A 20,771-nucleotide genomic window follows, 5' to 3' on the forward strand; every position below is an offset into this window, starting at 1 on the left:
CAGGAATTCCTTCCCAGTCTCCCACCCATCCCTGCCCTCTGGCAGTGTGAAGCCGTTCCCCCTGTCCATCACCCCGTGCCCTTGCCCGGAGCCTTAAACCCCGTCCCGCTTTGGGACCCAGCTCCTCCCTCCCTTCTCGCCCTGTGGTTTGCGTTTAGCTCTCCTATTCCCGGTGCTTCTTTCCTCCTCTCGTGCCCATTATTCACATCCTCCCGCATTATTCACATCCTCCCGCACGGTTTATTCCGCCTCACGCCTCGGCCCGGCACTGCTGCCCGGCACTGCTGCCCGGCACCGAGGGCAGCGCGCTCGCCCCGTCCGCTCCCACCGCGACGCGCGCCGGGTGCCGCCCCACACTTTGGACCCTCCTCGCTTCCCGTCCGCCCCAGGGGAGCGACCGGCGGCGGAGCCGCAGCTTCACCCGGAGGAGGCGGTGGCGGGACGCGAGCCCTGAGGCGGCCGAGCCGCTTCCTCCTCCTCCTCCTCTTCCTCCCCCCCAAGATGGCGGCGGACCCCGCGGATCAGTTCTGCGTGGCCGAGGAGCGCAGCGGCCACTGCGCCGTGGTGGACGGCAACTTTCTCTACGTGTGGGGAGGATACGTGGTAAGGCGAGGGGGAGAGCCAGCAAGGAGCGGCGGGAGCGGGCTCGGGGCTCGGAGCAGCCGCGGGCGGGGCAGGGCAGGGGGGTCCCCCCGCCGGCCCTCAGCCCTCGGCGGGTGCCCGGGGCTGTGGCGCGGGCGCTGATTGGCTGCGGCGGCCGCGCGCCGTTCGAATGGCGGCGGGAGGCGCTGAGGGGACGGGCGGGAGGCGCTGAAGGGACGGCGCTGAGGGGACGGCGGTGCCGGCTCTGAGGGGATGGCGGTGCCGCTCCGGTCACCTCGTCCCGCCTGCCTTTCCCCGCGCGATCAGCGCCCTCCTCCTGCCCCGCTCGCCCGTGTGGGGCAGGGCTGGTGGAGCCGGTTCGCTCCTTCCAAGCCGCCCGTCCTTCGCTCCTCAGCGCGTCTCCCTTCAAACCTTGACGCTGTAATTTGTGGCTCAGCTTTTCCAGGGTGTCATTCGTGTTCTCGCTGCTGAGTCCCCGTGGTTTTTGTTTGTTAGTAGTTGTGCGGTGCTTACAGCGCGTTTTCCTCCCGTAGAAAGCGCTGCTGTCACCTCAAAAACAAGCTGGTGGCAGGCTGAAACCCACCCACAATTTAATTTTTTTTTTTTTCATAAAAAGAAACTTATACTTCTGTCATAAGTAAGTCCTTGTGTCTTTTAACTCTATGACTACAACCCAACTACATCAAATACATCCACTTCGTTTTACCTGTTATTTTTCTGTTTATATTTATCTGTTCATCTTGTCTGTCTGTGCACTTTGGCCATAAAATTGCAAATACCTGTGCTTGGTGGAATTCCTGGTCTTGATCAGGTGGAAACTGTTATTTCTGTAAAGATAGTTCATATTCTATATATATAGAATATATATGTGTAGAATACTTCATATTCTATGTATATATGTTCTATAACCTTTTATATATCTATTTTTTATAAAATATTCTCTATATATTTCTTATGGTCTAAGGTAACTTTAAAGCGTTCAAAACTTGTCTTTCTGTACTCAAGCCAAGAACTCTAGTGAGAAACAAATGGGATAAACCTGCCTGCCTGGCACCTTTCACGGTGACAAATTCATAATAAAACATCACGTGGAGGCAAGTCATCAATAGCAGTAACTGGATTGTCACTAATTAAATTGCAGTTTTGTGTTTAACTTGCTCACGTTTGTTTAGTTTTGAGCCGGTTTTTATTTGTGTACTGACTCTGGCTGCTTACTCACTGCCAGGCTTTCATTTCTTCCTGGTGCCAAGGCAGTAATTAATGCTGTACTTGTTACTCACTGCATTTTTTTGGGGCTTCCTCTCCTGTTTGTTGTTTTTCCCTCATCATTATTTCCCAAATTATTTTTCTTTCTTAATGACCTCTGTTCAGGGCTCTCCATAAATCTGTTTTTCCACAGAAGAATTCATTTTCTCCTTTATATTTGACACCTTGGTCTTTCAAGTTGCTGCTGCAAGTAACTTTTTGAGTTTTCAGTCCACTGTTTATGTTCAGTTTTTTATTTTTCCACTATCCCAATGGAAACAGTTCCTGATCAAAAGTACCTAAATGAGTTTAATTCAGGAGTTTCAGATCTGGTTGATGTTGTTACACATCTTTTCTTGGCAAAATGTGAAGTTGCTCAATCTGTGCCTTTATTGAGCGGTCCTGAGGAGGAATGAGTTGTTTATTTTAAAATAAATTAATTTCTGATCAGAGCAGTAACACTGGGGTGTGAGTTCTGGTTTCTTTGAGATCATTGAGTGTCGCTCAGTAACCTGGCTTGGCATTTCATGTGCAAACACCAAAAGCACAACTGACTGAACATTTCAATGTTCCCCTTCCAGTCCATTGAAGAAAATGAAGTGTATCTGCCCAGTGATGAGCTCTGGATCTATGACATGGACAGTGGGCTCTGGTGAGTGGCACATTTAGATTAAATTAGCACCCAAAGCTGATTTTTGTCACGGATCTGCAGGGAAAAGCCTTCAGGGACATTGGGTGTGTTAAACAGCAGGTGTTCAATGTCAGCTGGGCTGGCAAATGAAGCCCAGCAAACACAACCCTGCTGAAGGTGAATGAAGAATTATTGTGTGCAAGGGAGAGGGGCTGCAGGCTCTGTTAGCACAGCTGCTGCTTTTCCCTGGCAGCTTGTTGGGCTGAGCTTTGTTACCTTCACTGTTATGGTAGAACAGTCAGACACTGGCTGCAGGCTCTGGATCCAGTTACAGGTCTGTGTTTATTATTTTGGTGTTAATGCCATCTGCATTGCCACTCAAAAAACAACTTCCCCTTTTGCTCTTTCCTTCCACTTTCTTTTTTCCTCCCCAAATAACTCAGAACTTGCCCTTTTTCCTTCCACTTCTATTCCTGCCATTTTTCTCTTTCCCTCCACTTTCTTCTAGTTTCCCCTCCCCCTTTTTTGTGTTTCCTTTCTTTCCCCCTTTTTTGTGATCCTTTTCCTTTCCTTCCTAAATTTCTTTCTGAAATTTCCTTTCCTTTCCTGAAATTTCCTTTCCTGAAATTTCCTTTCCTTTCCTGAAATTTCCTTTCCTGAAATTTCCTTTCCTTTTCCCCCTTTCTTCTCCTGCCATTTCCCCCCATTTTCTCTCCGTTCCCCATTTCCCCCATTTCTTTCCCCCCTGACCCCAGTTTCTGTCCCTTTTTGTGGGCAGGGCTGCCCAAAGCCTTTCACACTTTTTGCTTTCCCTTTCTGTGCTCCCAGGGATCAGGGTTAAACAGAATTTTCCAGGTTTTATTTCACCAGCATCTCCTGGCCTGCCTGAGCTCTCCTCACTTTTCCATCTCTGTCATCCCAGCCCTGCCAGATTCCCATCTCAGGAGTTCCTGGAGTTCATAATATTTCCATATTATATAATTATATTATATATTATTATATTATATATATATTTTATTATATATATTATATTATTATATTACATTATATTATATTTATTTTATTATATTATTATTATTAATATATATATATATATATATATATATTATATATATATTATATATATTATATATATATATATATATATTATATATAATATTATATTATTTTTTATATATTTATATTATATATTTTTTATATATATATTATTTCCATAATATATTATTCTGTATAATCAATGTTCCAGCTCTATTAAAGCTCTCCTAATGTGAATTTCACCTCCAGAAAAATCAAGGTACTTTAGAGACACCCAACATCCACCTGGGATTTCTCTTCCACCTCAGGAGCCCAGCTTCACCTGCAGCTCCTCCTTATGGCCCACACTGGATTTCCACCTTTAAACCTAAAGAATCTGAATAAATCCCTTTGGGATTGTTGCGTTTTGGCAGCGTGGAGGGGCTGAGTGTGATTTTTCTGTGATTGCAGGACGATGCACCTGATGGAAGGGGAGTTGCCCACCTCCATGTCGGGCAGCTGTGGCGCCAGCATCAACGGCAGGCTCTACATCTTCGGGGGCTTTGATGACAGAGGATACAGCAACAGGGTATTGCAGCCTTTTCCCCATAATATTGCATTTCCATAAGCACTAATACTGCTCATCTGGTGTCTTTTTATTTGAATTAAAGAGACATTTTTATTGATTGAAACCTTCTATATTTACGCCGCTGCTTTCCCAATTGGTTTTTTAAAAATGTTCTGACAACCTAAATTGGGACTAATCTCTGAAAATCACTTTTTGCTCTTTGATAGCAGTTCACTGCTTTAAATAATCAGGTAATAATTAAGGTTAAAATAGAGCTACCAGCTTTCCTTGTAACTGAAAACTGAATTAAGAAAATAGATTAAATGAGTTGTTTAATCATTGAATAGAAATAAAGTTAGAAATTTTCTAGTCTGACTAGAAAATCAGTGAAATGGAGCCTCTGCTGAAACTTTCTGCCAATTCTCCAGTTTAATTTTATTTTTGTGCTGTATTTCCCATTTTAAACCCACTGCCACTTCCACCCTTCTGGGGGTGGTGGGTTGTTTTTTCTGGTGCTGATTTGTGCTTTTTCTGAACACATTGTCATTTTTTCTTTCCTTTCAAGCTCTATTATGTCAACTTGAGAACAAAAACCGGAACCTACAGGTGGAAAAAAATCACAAATTTTAAAGGTCAACCTCCCACACCTCGGGACAAACTCTCCTGCTGGGTGTACAAAAACAGGTACAAAAACACTGAAAATATTAAAAATATTTGATTTGTCTTAATTGTAGAGAGAAAAGATAAAAAAGTGAGGAGAACTCGGGGTTGGGGTGGAGGAAACTCTGCTTTTTAGCTTGACTTGCTGGGGGATTTTGTAATAATTTTGTACAAGAGTTTCTTCACATGAACCAATGGGAAATAAATGGTGAGCTGAACTAATGGTAAATAAAACCCCATTTTAGGGGAGGGCTGGGAGATTTAGGGCAAATTTGTGGAATGTTTTATATTTTAGAAAGCAATCATGCAGCTATTAGATGATTTTAACACATTAAAAACAGTATAAAATTATAAAAAAAGTATATTAAAAAAACAGTATAAAATTACTTTCTCTGCAATATTCATTATTTGAAGCATTCCATTCACCTGCAATAAATCCATGTAGTGGATTCCCAAGGATTTTACCAGCAGAGGCATTTCAGGGATTATCTTTATTTGCAAGGCTGAGTCAGCCTGGGCATTTGTGTTGGAAAAGTGACTGAGTGTGTTTAGAAAACAGAAATACTCCAGACTTCCTGTTTGTTATGGAAAATGTCAGGATAACGAGGCAGAAGTGATCACAAGCAGGTGCCCTGTCAGTGATTTATTGTGAAATGTGTTACAGACAGGTTGAATGTGATTTATAGTGCATTTATCAGATGGAAATGATTTATTTCTTTCTGGACTCCACATCTAAAGAGGTTTTGTGTAACTGTGCAATGCCCCTGGGTGCCAGATCTTGGTTTTGTAATGCTAATTGAACTGCAGAGATAGGGAAATGCAGATATTTGAACAACTCCCTGGCTGGGAACACAAGATTATTCAAAATTAAATGCATTTATTCAAAGCATTGTGTCACCTGCATGCTGAGAAAATCACCTGGTTCAGATAGAGTGGAACCTTTGGATGTAAATAAAGATTATTTATGAGTGGGTGGAATATTGGCCTGGGAGGTGTGTGAGGATCCTTCTGTGGTGCTTGGTTGAAAAATTTAATTTGAAGCCAAAAAAAGACTTTTTGTGTCCTGTGGGACAAACCTTGGGAACATTTCTTGCCAAAAATTGGAGACAGAAAATAAAAACTGAATTGGATACAGAAAATAAAAAAATCAGCAGGAGCACAGGAATTTCACTAGGGAGGGAGGCATTTCACTGTCCTGGGGTTTATTTCCATTTTTGCCTGAAAACAGCCCTGGGAATGAACCTTTGGGGAGAGGAGCAGAGGTTGGAGGTGTCTGGAACCATTGCTGACAAAAGAATGGGCTGGTTCTGTTGTTCCAGGCTGGTTTACTTTGGGGGTTACGGCTGCAGGAGGCACAACGAGCTCAGCGACTGCTTCGATGTCCACGATGCATTTTGGGTGAGATTTGATTTCTGATTTAATAAAAAAATCCTTTTTGTCACCCTTGATGAGCATGAAAATCTGATTTTTTTTTTTATTGATAGCATCAGCAGAAATGCAAATTCAGAATCTTTTTTAGGTTTGAAATTCCGTTTGAAATTTGAAATTTAGGTTTGAAATTCCAGATGCTGCACGATGGGAGTGGTGGTTGTTCCACCTATTCCAAATTCCCAGTGCTGGCCTTGGAGTGCAGTGAATTAAATGCTGGATTTTAATCTGAAGGCAATTTTTAAAGCTGAAAATCCCAGAAAATTTAAATATTTTTAATAATTAAATATAAAAAATATATTTAATTTTTTAAATATAAAAATTTATATTTTTATATTTATATAATATATATTAATTATATAATTATGTATATAATTATATATATTATAATAATATATATATTATAAAATTGTTTTTATAATATATATTTTAATATATATTATATATATATTAATATATATATTAATATATATAAAATATATATATTTTAATAGTTTATTTCTTTGAAGAAATATTCGGGAATTTATAGCTTCCCAAGTCTAGCTGACAAATACTCCGAGTTAATTTATTGAGTTTATTTTCCAGAAAGATTCTTGGATTATCAACTTTGCTACAGTAATTTCTTATCATTAATGCAAAGATGACTGAGCAGAGCATTGACAGGAATCTCCTGACATCAAATATTAAAGACTGACACCCAAGAATTGTTGTTTTACAATTTCTCAGTGTGAAATTACAATGAAATTTAGCAGGTGAAATTGGCTGCAGTGTCTGATGTTGGGGCCCAAAGCCCATTTTGGGGTGTCCCAGCCTGAGCACCCCTGGGTGCTGCTGAGCCTCAGGTGAATCTGAGCTGCTGCTGCAGCATCCTTCAAATATCACCACACATTTTCATCCAATTGCCTCTTTCAGTGTAATTTCTGTTTGGACAGATCCCTTCCAGGTTTGTATCCTTCAATAAGCAGCAAGATTTTAACATAAAATATATATTTTTTAATTTCTTCTTTTTTTTTTTTTCAGGAAGGACAGATATTCTGGGGGTGGCACAATGATGTTCATGTTTTTGATACAACCACACAGACTTGGTCTCAGCCAACAATTCGAGTGAGTGGTTTTTGATCTCAGTTTGGATTTTACTGAGTTTTAAATCCTGTCCCTCCATCCCTGTCCCCAGCTCTCCTGGAGCCCCTCCAGGCCCTGCCAGGGGCTCTGAGCTGAAAAGATTCCCTGAAATTCATAAAACCCAGCTGAGTTTATGCAAGAACTCAGCAGAAGTTGTATCTTTTAAAGAGTGTCTGGCAGCTTTTTAGGATCTTTTAAGATGTTTTAAAATCCCTCTAAAACCAAATGCAAAATGTGAAATTCCCATTGCAAAGTAAAAGCCAGTTTGCCACTTTCCATTCTGAGAACTTTTTGGCTCGTGGCTATAACATCAAGTTTTAAGATGTGATTTCCAGAGGTTTTCCTGATGGTTTGTAGATCAGCAAATAAAACTGCCCAGGAGGTTTTGTGGTGTTTTAAGGATTATTTTGGTTCTTTCAGGGTGGAGATCCACCTCAGCCTCGAGCAGCTCACACATGTGCTGTGCTGGGAAACAAAGGTTACATCTTTGGAGGACGAGTGCTGGTAATTCAATATTTTCTTAGCAGTCACATAATTCTTTTGGCAGTTTTTTTTTTTTTTTTTTTTTTTTTTTTTTTTTTTTTTTTTTTTGTTTTGTTTTTTCTTTTCATTTTGTAGTTAGAAAAAAAAATCCCCAATGTTTTTGGCCTAACCTGGTTGTTCAGGGCTCTGTATGCAGGATGCTGCTTGTCATCACCCTCTACAAAAAAAGAAGAATATTTCAGTCTGTAATATTAATGATTGTCCCAGGAAAGGTAAAACACAGATGATTGTGTGGTAAATAACAGATTTGAGTTGGCTTTCTACTTGAATTTTGCCACTTTTTGCACATAAGTGACTGAAATAGAGATGTCTGGAAGAGGTCATGGCCAAAAGGGTGCAATGTGTGCATCAGTAATTCAGGGTTGGATTGTGGCTGTGTGATTTTTACTCTTCCTGACTCTCTTTAAGTGAAACAAGCCCCAGGCACCACCCCCCTGGTTAAAGCAGGAGAGACCCAAAGCTCTCAGCAGCACTTGGAATTTCTCCAGTGCTCATTAAAGGAGATTTTCTGCTCAGCTCCTCCCTGCTGAAGCACTGAGTGAGAAACAGATGCTGTAAGGCAAGTTAAACCCTCCCAGTTCCAGTGACTGTGCACTCCTGTGTTTTGTTTTAATGGAAGTTTTCAGCTCTTTTCACTACAGCTGATTTAGATCCTTTAATCCTACTCAGCTAGAGGATGAGCCTGGATGTTTTCTGTCTCCAAAATTGACAGTGAAGAAGCTTCTGAGAGCCCCCAGTGCTGTGTTCCTGTAGTTGTGCTCTGAAAAAGAGAAGGAATTAGTTTGGGAATGAACATATTCCAGCTCCACCTTGGGAAGCTGCCTCAGCCTCAGCCCTGGATTCCCAAATCCTGGCAAACCAAGCAGTGTCAAGCTGCCCTTTGTTCCCCATTCCCTGGTTTCCCTGCTGGAACATTCCTTTCTAATCTGCACTCCTTGCACTGCTGCTGCCCGGGGTGACCACACCATGCCCAGCCCCTTCCCACCTGCAGGAAGCTTTTATTGAAGTGCTTTTATTGAAGTGCTTTTCCAAGCAAACAGAAAAGCAGAGAATTGAAAGGGCTCCTGTTTGTTCCTGCCACGCTGTGACCTTTGATTCGGGATCTCTGGAATTCCTCCAGCCCCAGAGAGCTGCACTCAGCCCCTGCCAGAGCTTTGGCCCAAGGGGGTGTGCAGAGAACTGAAGGGCATCAGGAGATTGGGAAATCAGAGTTCTGTGAGCCCTGTGCTGAGCTCACAGCTGTCACAGCCAGGGCCTGCTCTCCCTCAGGGGCTGGGAGGGACAAACCCAAAATTGGGGCTGCAAAGGTGCCTTGGGTGCCTTGTGCTGCCCTGGCCACTGCAATTCTCCTTCAGCTGCAGCTCACCTCTCATTCTGCCCTGCCCTCTCAGGGTTCTGTTGGACTGCAGCATTCTGATCTTAAAAGGTTTTTTTTTGTTTTGTTTTTTTCTTCAGCTTCCTTAAAATCTTGCTAAATTTCAGTGAAAGCACTTGGGGAGCCGTGTCAGAGAAGAGTGAAATGGTGGAAAGCTGTGTTTAATTCTGTAGGAGAGCAGCAAGTGTAATTCTCATTATTGATCCATTTTCTGTCCTAGAAATAAATGGAAGGAAACATAAAAAAAAGGTGAGGGAACATTTCAGTGGGGCTTGAGGAATTCATGTAAGTCATGAAAAGAAAAAGCTAAAGACAGCAGGAAACCCCTCAATTTCCTGACCCCAGCAATAATTCCTCCCCAAAAGATGAAGTTTTGCTTTTCTCCAGAAATTGAGGAGCAAACACGGGGTTGCTCTGCTGCTCCTTCTCCTTCTAGTTCACCATAATACAAATCTTCCCAGGGAAAGGCTCTGCAAGGAACCAGAAAGGGCCAGGAAGTGTCATGAGGCTTCTCCTCTTCATCTTTCTGGGAGGAAAGGGCACCTTTTCCCAAACTTGGAGCTAGAGCTGGTAAAAGAAGATGATGATGATGGTGATGGTGATGATGATGATGAGAATCAGTTGTACCAGGAATCATTTGAAAACAGGCTCAGAAGTGTTATGTGGACTCAGTTCCTTCAGGTAAGCCCCTGGAAAAACAGAAACGGGAGAAAGTGGGAAGGAAGGAGAGTTAGTCCAGAAGTTGATGTGAGTCTGATGTTTGATTTAAGTGGAAAAGTTTCACGTTGAGAATGAGGTAAATAATAAACCAAAGTCATTGCAGCAGCTCTTCACACATCTGGTGCCTGAGTGTCAGCGTGTTTGTGTTTGCTGTCAGCAAAGCTCAGAGATCCATGGAGCTGCAGCCCTTGGCAAAGCTGGGAGCTGGGATAGCTTTGGCTGGAAATCCAGGAGGGAGAGCTGCAGAATTCCTGGGAATGGTGGCACCCTTAGAGCCTCTCCTGCAGAATTCCTGGGAATGATGGCACCCTTAAATCCTCTCCTGCAGAATTCCTGGGAATGATGGCACCCTTAGAGCCTCTCCTGCAGAATTCCTGGGAATGAGGGCACCCTTAAATCCTCTCCTGCAGAATTCCTGGGAATGGTGGCACCCTTAGAGCCTCTCCTGCAGAATTCCTGGGAATAGTGGCACCCTTAAATCCTCTCCTGCAGAATTCCTGGGAATGGTGGCACCCTTAGAGCCTCTCCTGCAGAATTCCTGGGAATGAGGGCACCCTTAAATCCTCTCCTGCAGAATTCCTGGGAATGAGGGCACCCTTAAATCCTCTCCTGCAGAATTCCTGGGAACAGTGGCACCCTTAAATCCTCTCCTGCAGAATTCCTGGGAATGGTGGCACCCTTAAATCCTCTCCTGCAGAATTCCTGGGAACAGTGGCACCCTTAAATCCTCTCCTGCAGAATTCCATGGGAATGGTGGCACCCTTAAATCCTCTCCTGCAGAATCCTGGGAATGAGGGCACCCTTAAATCCTCTCCTGCAGAATTCCTGGGAATGTGGCACACCTTAAATCCTCTCCTGCAGAATTCCTGGGAATGAGGGCACCTTAGAGCCTCTCTCTGCAGCATTCCTGGGAATGAGGGCACCCTTAAATCCTCTCTTGCAGAATTCCTGGAATGATGGCACCCTTAGAGCCTCTCCTGCAGAATTCCTGGGAACGGTGGCACCCTTAAATCCTCTCTTGCAGAATTCCTGGGAATGAGGGCACCCTTAAATCCTCTCCTGCAGAATTCCTGGGAATGAGGGCACCCTTAAATCCTCTCCTGCAGAATTCCTGGGAATGAGGGCACCCTTAAATCCTCTCCTGCAGAATTCCTGGGAATGAGGGCACCCTTAGAGCCTCTCCTGCAGAATTCCTGGGAATGGTGGCACCCTTAGAGCCTCTCCTGCAGAATTCCTGGGAATGGTGGCACCCTTAGAGCCTCTCCTGCAGAATTCCTGGGAATGAGGGCACCCTTAAATCCTCTCCTGCAGAATTCCTGGGAATGGTGGCACCCTTAGAGCCTCTCCTGCAGAATTCCTGGGAATGAGGGCACCCTTAGAGCCTCTCTTGCAGCATTCCTGGGAATAAGGAGCAGGAAAGATAAATCCATGAGGAGCTGAAGGAGAGCTGTGCAGGTGATGCTGCTGTAAAACCGTGGGCTCCAGCTCCTGGGGCAGGAAGGGGCTTTGTTTGTTAAATCTCAGTCTTGCACACTTGGTGGTGTTCTGGATTCCACACGAGGTTTGCTGTAATTCTGCATCTGCCCAGCTGCTGAACCGTGAGAATGCAAAGATTTTCTGATTTCCCAGGGAGCAGGAAAGAGAATTTCTCCATCTTCTGCCTAATGCCCAGGAAAGTAAAGTCAGCAAGGAGGTCTTGACCAGGATCCTCTTGAAACCTTAATTTTCACCATAACAGCAACTTTCTCTGATAGATATCCTTTACATCAAATTGTATTACTCCAACATGATTACTCCCAGTTGTAGAGGCCAGGAAGTTGGGTTTGCCCCAAATACAGAAGATCCCAACTGCATTTTGCTTTCAGCTTGGATGATTTGATCCCCTCATGATTTCAAAGGAGGAGTCGGAAACAGGAGAGAGCAGTCTTGGAAGGCAGATCTGGCAGCTGGACCACACTTGGCTGAGTTTAGGCCGAGTTTAGGCCGAGTTTAGGCCGAGTTTAGGCCGAGTTTAGGCCGAGTTTAGGCTGTGTTTAGGCAATGCCCCAAGCCCTCAGCATCTGCTGTGTTTATGCTGTCCCTCCCCAAAGCGCTGCTCCCCGTTCCCCTGGCAGGCCAGCAGGGCTGGCAGGGCTTGGCAGAGGAGCTGTGGCCTTGCTGAAATCCCTGGGAGAGCTCCCAGAGCTCCTTTCAGCCTGGCTCTGCCTCACAGGATCTGCACCTGGAGAAAAATCCTCTTTTTCTAATAGATCTATGGAGTGCCCAGGGAGAAAAGGAGCTGGAAGGTAAGGCAAGAACCATTCCCTACGCCCCAGCTGGTGTTGTAGCTCCCAGGGGAAGGAAGCACAGAAATCCCTTCATCTCCTCCTGCACCTCCCCAGGCAGGCACAGACTCCTCCACTGCTCCATCTCCATCCCAGGCAGACGAGCAAGAGGGAACATTTCCCATTGGATTTAATGGCAAATGCTAAAGGCTCCTAAATAAATCAGCCTTGCTGGTGGGCACTTGGTGAAAGGAAAGGAGGGAAAAGCACAAAGGATGGACATTTCTGGGAATGGCCAGAGTGCAGCACTGCCAGGATGCTCCAGGGAGCAGTGACCCAGCTTCTGCTCACAGAGCCAAGGAGAGTCCAGCACCTTCTGCCAGGAGTGCTGTGGATGGAAATTCAAAACATTCGCAGGAACTGGATAAAATCCCACAAATTCTTCACTTTTAGAAGCTCAAATTGGCCCCATAGTGCTGTTGCATGTCTGGAAATATTTCTGCCAGGCACTTTCCCGAGTGTTGCATGGTTTTTGTGAGGAGAAAAGCTTCTCATCTGCCACATAATTCAGATTTATGTTAAGGCGAGTGGGTGCAGATTTCTTCAAATTATTGGTGCTTGGACTATCCTGTCCCAGGAAGGCCTCACTGAAATATTTGGTTTATTGTTTGCTTAAAATAACCCAAGTGGGATTTTATTTCTTTGTTTTAGCAAACCAGAATGAATGATTTGCACTGCCTGAATTTAGACACTTGGACTTGGTCTGGAAGGTAAGTTTGCTTTTGTAACGCTTCAAAGGGAATTTAGAAGATGGAAACAAATTGTTAAATAGCTCCAGAGCCATGAAATCCTTAAAAAATGAAGATTTTTTTCCAAAATTCAAGTTATTTCCATATTGTGGTCCAAGAAAAGCTCAGAAGATTTATCCGTTATTTAGTATAGTATATATATTAAAAAAATACATATTTATATATTGGACCACTGTAAATTTATATATTAAAATATAAATACTTACATGCTTATTTATTGGATCATTGTAAATTTATATATACAAATTGATATTTATATACTTACATATTGGACCACTGTAAATTTATATATAAATATTTCTATTTATATACTCACATGTTGGACCACTGTAAATTTATATAAATATTTCTACTTATATATTTATATATTGGATCACTGTAAATTTTTATATAAATATTTATATTTATATACTTACATATTGGACCACTGTAAATTTTTATATAAACATTTATATTTATATATTCGATCACTGTAAATTTATATATTAAAAATATAAATACTTATATGCTTATTTATTGGATCATTGTAAATTTATATATACAAATTGATATTTATATACTTACATATTGGACCACTGTAAATTTATATATGAATATTTCTATTTCTATACTTATATATTGGATCACTGTAAATTTATATATCAATATTTATATTTCTATACTTATATATTGGATCACTGTAAATTTAGGAATCTTCTGTTCAGCTCTTGCAGCACCTCTGCAGAGTCTTAGAAACTGAAAGAATATATTTCAAACTGAAAAAAACCCTGAAGTTATTGGTGGAAAAAAAGAGTTTTCAGTGTTTGCTGCTGTTGGCACCTCCCAGGAGATAAAGTGTTTGTATTTATTCATTATTATTTATTCCTCTGATCAGAAAAGGATCTAATAATTATTTATTAATAAATAAATTGGCATTAGCATCCAGCAGCAGATTGCAAAATTCATTTCAGCTGCCCTGCCCTGCCCACAAGCTGCTTTCCCTGCCTCGAGCTCTACTAAACTCATTCAATATTTGGTTATTTCTGGAACTGAGATCGTTTCTTGTGCATGAAAATTGAAATTTTATCCATTATCAGCATCTGTTTGATATTTTTTTGGCCAATTTTAGAAGATTCTTTTCTTCACTTGGATTTAAACAAAAATTGCAGCTTGGCCTTGAGTGCCAGATGGAGCAGGGCACTTGTGCAATCCCTGTTTAATTATCTCTGATAAACTGATTTTTTGGGATATCAGGATCTTTGCTGTGCACATTCCCAAGCAAACCCAACTAAAATAAAATCAATTTCAATACAGCCCAGCAGAAATAGATCTCAAATGGATTTTATCAGTAACAAAGCTCCATCTGTTCTGTGCTTAGGAATCCCCCCTTTCCTGATATTTATTGATTTCAGTCTGGGTGGGCCCAGCGTGAAGAGGAGGTGCCTTTTGGATCAGGGGTGAAACCACAAATCCTTCTGTCATTTTGTCATTTAAAATCCTTTTCCTTGCAGGGGAGAGCCCGGAGCCCCTCAGGATTCACCCCTTTGATCCCCATTAACTGTTCCTACATGGACATGGAATTATTTCTGTGTTTCATCTCTTTTTGCACTGGCAAAACACCCAGGGTGGCTCTAGGACAAACTGGAATTTTCTGCCAAATCAATGTAAACGAAACCATGAAACGATTTCAGCACTGATTGAAGATTTGGTTTGTTTCTTTGTTTCCCCAGGATTAACATCAGTGGAGAGAAGCCCAGGGATCGCTCGTGGCACACGCTGACCCCCATCGGGGAGGACAGGCTTTTCCTCTTCGGAGGGCTCAGCTCTGACAACGTTCCTCTGAGTGAGTAAGGCAGAGTGAAAATGGAATTCTGCTCCTCTGGTGCATTTCAGATCACACCAAAAACAGGGCTGGGGTGGTTGGCAGGAGTCGCTCTGGTAGAAAAGGCAGCGTGAAAAAACTGAAATTGGCAAAAATCATTTGAAGGGAATTAATTCATTTCACAGCCAAATCCACTGGGAGGAAATGATTTCCTCAATTTACTCAAAATAAAGGGGTTGGGTGTGTTTTAATTCCAGATTTCAGTGCAGGGAGGGTTCTGGGACAACATTAAATCACAAAGAGTGAAAGGATGCAACTTCATCCTTTTTTTAGGTTCCTGCTACCTAAATAACCATGCTTTTGGAGCTGCTTGTGTGAACAAAAAGCCAATTTTATATCCCAAAAACCCATTAATGAGCTGTATAATAATTATTATAATAATAATTCTCCCATTGCAGGTGATGGTTGGATCCACAGCATTGCAACAAATGGATGGAAGCAGCTCACCCATCTGCCCAAGAGCAGGCCCAGGTACAGCAACAGAAATTTGTGTGCTGGAATTGAATCCTTTTTTCAAAATGAACCAGTTTTTCAATTCCTGAACTGTATTTTTAAAGAATATTTTAGAATATTAATGCAGTGTGGCTGAATAGTTTGCTTTAACCCCTTTTTTTGCCTTCACACCTCATTTTAATTTCTGTATTTGATTCTTATTTTGTGGTGAAGGATCTGGGTGTCCAACTGACCTGGTGCTCTGCAGCCAAATTACTCTTCTATAATCAAACCATAAAAACTGGAGGAATAAATAACCAAGGAGAATAATAAAAGCTCATTAATATTTCTCAATTATTAGAAACAGGGGAGGAGAGACCATGGAAAACTTGATTCCTCTTTCATTGTTCAAAAGCAAAATTCAGTGTTAACCCAGTGTTTGAACCATTATCTGTGTTTCTAAGTTAAAAACTATTGAAGTGATTTGCTCTGGATAGGAAATATTCACATTTTCCTTGAATTCATTCCCTGCATTCACCCAGGAACTCCCAGCACAAATTTATATCATAATATCCAGCACAATGTACTGTGCTAGAAAACCTCCTGGGTTTTCCCAGAAAACCATGGATTTTCCCATAAAAACCATGGATTCTTCCATGAAACCATTGATTTTCCAAGGAAACCATGGATTCTTCCAGGAAACCATGGATTTTTCCAGAAAAACATGGATTCTTCCAGGAAACCATGGATTCTTCCAGGAAACCATGGATTTTTCCAGGAAACCATGGATTTTCCCAGGAAACCATGGATTTTTCAGGAAACCATGGATTTTCCCAGAAAACCATGGATTTTCCCAGGAAACCATGGATTTTTCCAGAAAACCATGGATTTTTCCAGAAAACCATGGATTTTTCAGGAAACCATGGATTTTTCCAGGAAACCATGGATTTTTCCAGGAAACCATGGATTTTTCCAGGAAACCATGGATTTTCCCAGGAAACCATGGATTTTCCCAGGAAACCATGGATTTTTCCTGGAAACCATGGTTTTCTTCAACCTTCACTTTTAGCAATTTCTAAAGAATTGCCTTCTCAGGTGATCCTGAATTGGTAGAAAATCCCGTTCCTCCCTCTGTCCATCACATTTAGTTTTGCATGCTGGGTTGAAATAAAATACAGATTTTAATGCCTTGATTCCCAATGTTTTCATTCCCATGATTGGTAGAAAATCTTGTTCCTCCCTCTGTCCATTACTTTTAGCTTTGCATGCTGGGTTGAAATAAAATACAAATTTTAAGCCCTGTATTCCCAATGTTTTCATTCCCATGATTGGTAGAAAATCCCGTTCCTCCCTCTATCCATCAATTTCAGTTTTGCATGCTGGGTTGAAATAAAATACAAAGTTTAACCTCTGCATTCCCCCTTTTTTATTCCCATAATTGGTAGAAAATCCAGTTCCTCCCTCTGTCCATCAGTTCTATTCAGCCAACGTTTTGCATGCTGGGTTGAAATAAAATACAAATCTTAATTCCTAGATTCCCAATGTTTTCATTCCCAAAATTGTAGAAAATCCTGTTCCTCCCTGTGTCCATGAGTTCCAGTTGTGCATGCTGGGTTCAGAGAGCCCCCAGTGTTTATTTTAACCTTTGGATTCCCCATATTTTCACTCCCATAACTGTAGAAAATCCTGTTCCTCCCTGTGTCCATGGGTCCCAGTTGTGCGTGCTGGGTTCAGCGAGCCCCCGGTGTGTTTATTTTAACCTTTGGATTCCCCATATTTCCATATTTTCACTCCCATAACTGTAGACAATCCTGTTCCTCCCTCCATCCATGGGTCCCAGGTGTGCATGCTGGGTTCAATAGAGCCCCCAGTGTTTATTTTAACCTTTGGATTCCCCATATTTTCACTCCCATAACTGTAGACAATCCCGTTCCTCCCTCCATCCATGGGTCCCAGGTGTGCATGCTGGGTTCAGCGAGCCCCCAGTGTTTATTTTAACCTTTGGATTCCCCATATTTTCACTCCCATAACTGTAGAAAATCCTGTTCCTCCCTCTATCCATAAATTTTAGTTTTGCATGCTGGGTTCAGCGAGCCCCCAGTGTTTAACCTTTGGATTCCCCATATTTCCATATTTTCACTCCCATAACTGTAGACAATCCTGTTCCTCCCTCCATCCATGGGTCCCAGTTGTGCATGCTGGGTTCAATAGAGCCCCCAGTGTTTAACCTTTGGATTCCCCATATTTCCATATTTTCACTCCCATAACTGTAGACAATCCTGTTCCTCCCTCCATCCATGGGTCCCAGGTGTGCATGCTGGGTTCAGCGAGCCCCCGGTGTTTAACCTTTGGATTCCCCATATTTCCATATTTTCACTCCCATAACTGTAGACAATCCTGTTCCTCCCTCCATCCATGGGTCCCAGTTGTGCATGCTGGGTTCAGCGAGCCCCCAGTGTTCCACCCCCGGGTCCCCATGTTCTCTTTGCCATGTGATGCTGTTGCTGTGCTGGAGCCCTGTGTGATTGAATGCCTTTGTTAGCATGTTTAGGTGATAAGTTAGAGCAGCCCATGGGAGGCCAGGAGCTCTCAGGCAGTAGGAAAAGCCTCAGGTTTCGAGCTAGGATGTCAGCAGAGCCCAGGCAGGAAAGGCTTCCCCGTGTTCTCCGTGACCAAGCCCAGATTTCCCTAAGGCAGAGCAGGCAGAGACAGATCTGGCACAGGTATGAGGAAGGGGAAAGGTGAGGAACCTGCTAAGGACTGATGAGAGAAAGTGGGAGCGTTGATTTTTGCATGAAACTTCAGTGGTGTGTTTGATTTTTGCTTCAGTGGCTCTAAAGTCCATCAGCAGTGGTGACAGAGCAGAAAAATCTAATCGTGAAAAATAAAAATAAACTCCCCACCAGGGGTGGCTGCTGAAGGGGCAGGATCTTTCTGAAAGCTCTAAAGTCAGGATTTGCTTTTGTGGGGTTTTTATGATCAAACTCCCTTGGTGTGCTGGAAGTTCCTGACCCACAGCAAGTGATCCCAGAAGCTCTGGGGGAAGGGCAAGACTGGAGCAGGAGAACTGGAGACCCAAGTGTCAGCACTGAGAACCCCCAGGCTGAAAATTGTACTGCTGAGCCAAAGAGAGTGGAAAATTGCAAAAGGAAAAGCTTGGCACAAGCTTGGTTTGGAGAGTTGCCAAAAAAAATTTCCACTCTGGTGATAAATAAGACAAAGTTGATATGCCCAGAATACAGAAAAGTCAAATAATGACAAAATATATTGGTCTGCTGGGGAGTTACACTGCTCTCTTACTTTATATTATTAAACAAACAAGTAATCCATTTGAAGGTGTTATTTTTGACCTCTGAAATAAAGGTTTGGTGTTGCTGCTCGCAGCCAAGCCCCTGCTCCTCGGGCACTGAGTGTGTGTGTTTGGTTGCAGGTTGTGGCACACAGCCTGCCTGGGGCAGGAGGGAGAAGTGATGGTGTTTGGGGGCAGCAAGGATGATCTGCTCTTCATGGACACGGTCAGTAAACGCAGCAGCAAATCCCATCACTGTCATTACAGTTAATTACAGTTAATAGCAAATCATGGAGTGGTTTCAGTTGGGAGGGGCTTTAAAGGCCATTTAATCCACGCCAGCCTGGGCAGGGACAGCTCCCAATATCCCAATATCCCAATATCCCAATAGCATCATCCAGCCTGGCTTGGCACTGCCACAGGTGGGGAGTCCAAAACCTCTGGGCAAATAAAGAAATAAATATTATATATTAATAAATATATTCATTGAAGAAAATTAGTTGAACTAGGAAGAAAAAGCTGCAACATCACCTGCTCTCTATAGGAAAACTTCAGTATATAAATATATTAATTGATTGATTTTAATTTTTCAGTTAAAATTCAGTTGAAAAAAAAACCCAAATCAGATGGTGATGATTTGAATTTGGTTTAATGGTGATGGTTTGAATTTGGCTCTAAAACTTTGCTCAAATTGGTAACTGAAACCATTACAAATTACAGTAATTTACACATCACAGATTATAAATTAATTATAATTTACACACTGCTGAGGAATCCCCACCTGAGGCTTTCTTGACTGACAGAACAAAAAGGAATTTTGAATTCAGGTTCCTTATAAATCGTGGTCAAGGAGGATATTTCTGAATCATGTGACAGTAAATGTGACATTAATGTGGGGGATTGCTGGGCTGGATGAGTTGTTTGCCATTCTCATGGTTCTTTTCTTCTCTTGCCCAGGGGCACTGCAGTGACTTGTTGATATTTCAGACTCAGCCTTATTCCCTGCTCAGGTGAGCTGCAGTTACAGAATCCCAGCCTGGTTTGGGCTGGGCTGAAATCCCATCCCAACGCCTGCCCAGGTGTTGTTTCTGCACCTGCTCCTGCAGAAATGGGCTGAAATTCCCAATTTCCTCCTCAGGAAATACCTGAGCCCTGCAGTGTGTGCACCTGTAATTAACACCTGTGATTAATGCACATCAGCTGGTTTAGGTGTCATTTGTTAGAATATACATAATTTCCTTCAATTTTTTTTATTATTTCTTTTCTTCAGGCTGTGTCTGGACTGCATTGGGAAGAACGCCGCTCTCTTGGAGAAGCAAATTCCCTGTTTGCCACCCAAACTGGTGCAGGAAGTGCTGAAAAAAATCACATTTTGGGCAGCCATGAGCCACAGGCAGGAGAGGAAAGCTGAGACTGAGAGGCAGAGCCAGCTGCAGAGCACCTGAGGCAGGGCCGGGAGCTGGATTCCTGAGGGAAGCTTGACACCAAATCCTTTCCTCGGGGATCTCTCGTTTCCTGCGCTATGGAAAACTGATCCAACTCCATTTCTAGATAATTGTTCACCTCTGCCCTCGTGGGTTTGGCCACGCAGCCCTCACAAGCTTTTGTTCTTTTGGAAGGGGACATTTTGTTCTTTTGGAAGGATCCGTTTCAGCTGGATAAAACACGGTTTGAGTTTAAAACCCCTCCTTGGCCTTAACCCCCAAAAAGATAACTTCACCTCGGTGTCTTGGGGATGTTCACACTTTTTCAGTCTTAAAGGTAACAAATTTACCACCCTCAAATGTTGACCCAAATCCAACCCTGGAGCCTCACACCTCACACTCCAAATAGGAAAATCCATCTGGGAATTGTGGAACTTGGAAGAAAAAGCTGCCACAGCACCCGGTCTCTGTCAGAAAACTTCAGTTCATCACCTGGTTTTACTGTTTCTGTCACCAGGAAATCCTTTTGGAAATAAGTTGTATATTGTATTTTGGATGTGCAAAGTTTATATTTCATTCTTGTTAAAAAAACAACAACAACAAAGTTGTTTATTTATTGTTTAAAAAAAAAGCAGATGTAGTACTGGTTATTTTTCTGTTTCAAATATTTACTTAACAGGAGCACAGTCATTAAAATTTTATAGAGAGTTGAAGCAAGAGGCATTTGGACACATTTTTGATGGTTTTAAAATCCCCAGGTGCCCCCAGGTTCATTTTGTTGGC

At 42.6% G+C, this 20,771-nt stretch overlaps 1 protein-coding gene across 1 annotated transcript; it reads left to right on the forward strand.

Moving 5' to 3' along the window:
* The first annotated feature begins 37 nt into the window (after positions 1–37).
* Positions 38–20,701, forward strand: KLHDC1 (kelch domain containing 1). The gene is made up of 13 exons (XM_064716015.1): positions 38–603; positions 2,430–2,500; positions 3,965–4,082; positions 4,627–4,745; positions 6,041–6,119; positions 7,170–7,253; positions 7,692–7,775; positions 12,885–12,943; positions 14,692–14,804; positions 15,242–15,314; positions 18,706–18,790; positions 19,522–19,574; positions 19,835–20,701. The coding sequence occupies exons 1-13, from the start codon at positions 502–504 to the stop codon at positions 20,007–20,009; spliced, it is 1,215 nt and encodes a 404-aa protein (XP_064572085.1). The 5' UTR covers positions 38–501; the 3' UTR covers positions 20,010–20,701.
* Positions 20,702–20,771: the final 70 nt, after the last annotated feature.

Source organism: Zonotrichia leucophrys, chromosome 5 (genome assembly GCF_028769735.1).
Source record: "Zonotrichia leucophrys gambelii isolate GWCS_2022_RI chromosome 5, RI_Zleu_2.0, whole genome shotgun sequence".
NCBI classification, from domain to species: domain Eukaryota; kingdom Metazoa; phylum Chordata; class Aves; order Passeriformes; family Passerellidae; genus Zonotrichia; species Zonotrichia leucophrys.

Bases quoted from the DNA above. Each gene is read 5' to 3' on its own strand.
- KLHDC1 (XM_064716015.1), top strand. From the start codon at position 502: ATGGCGGCGGACCCCGCGGATCAGTTCTGCGTGGCCGAGGAGCGCAGC. The intron at 4,083-4,626 runs GTATTGCAGCCT...TTTCCTTTCAAG, and splicing joins ACAGAGGATACAGCAACAGG to CTCTATTATGTCAACTTGAG. The intron at 6,120-7,169 runs GTGAGATTTGAT...TTTTTTTTTCAG, and splicing joins ATGTCCACGATGCATTTTGG to GAAGGACAGATATTCTGGGG.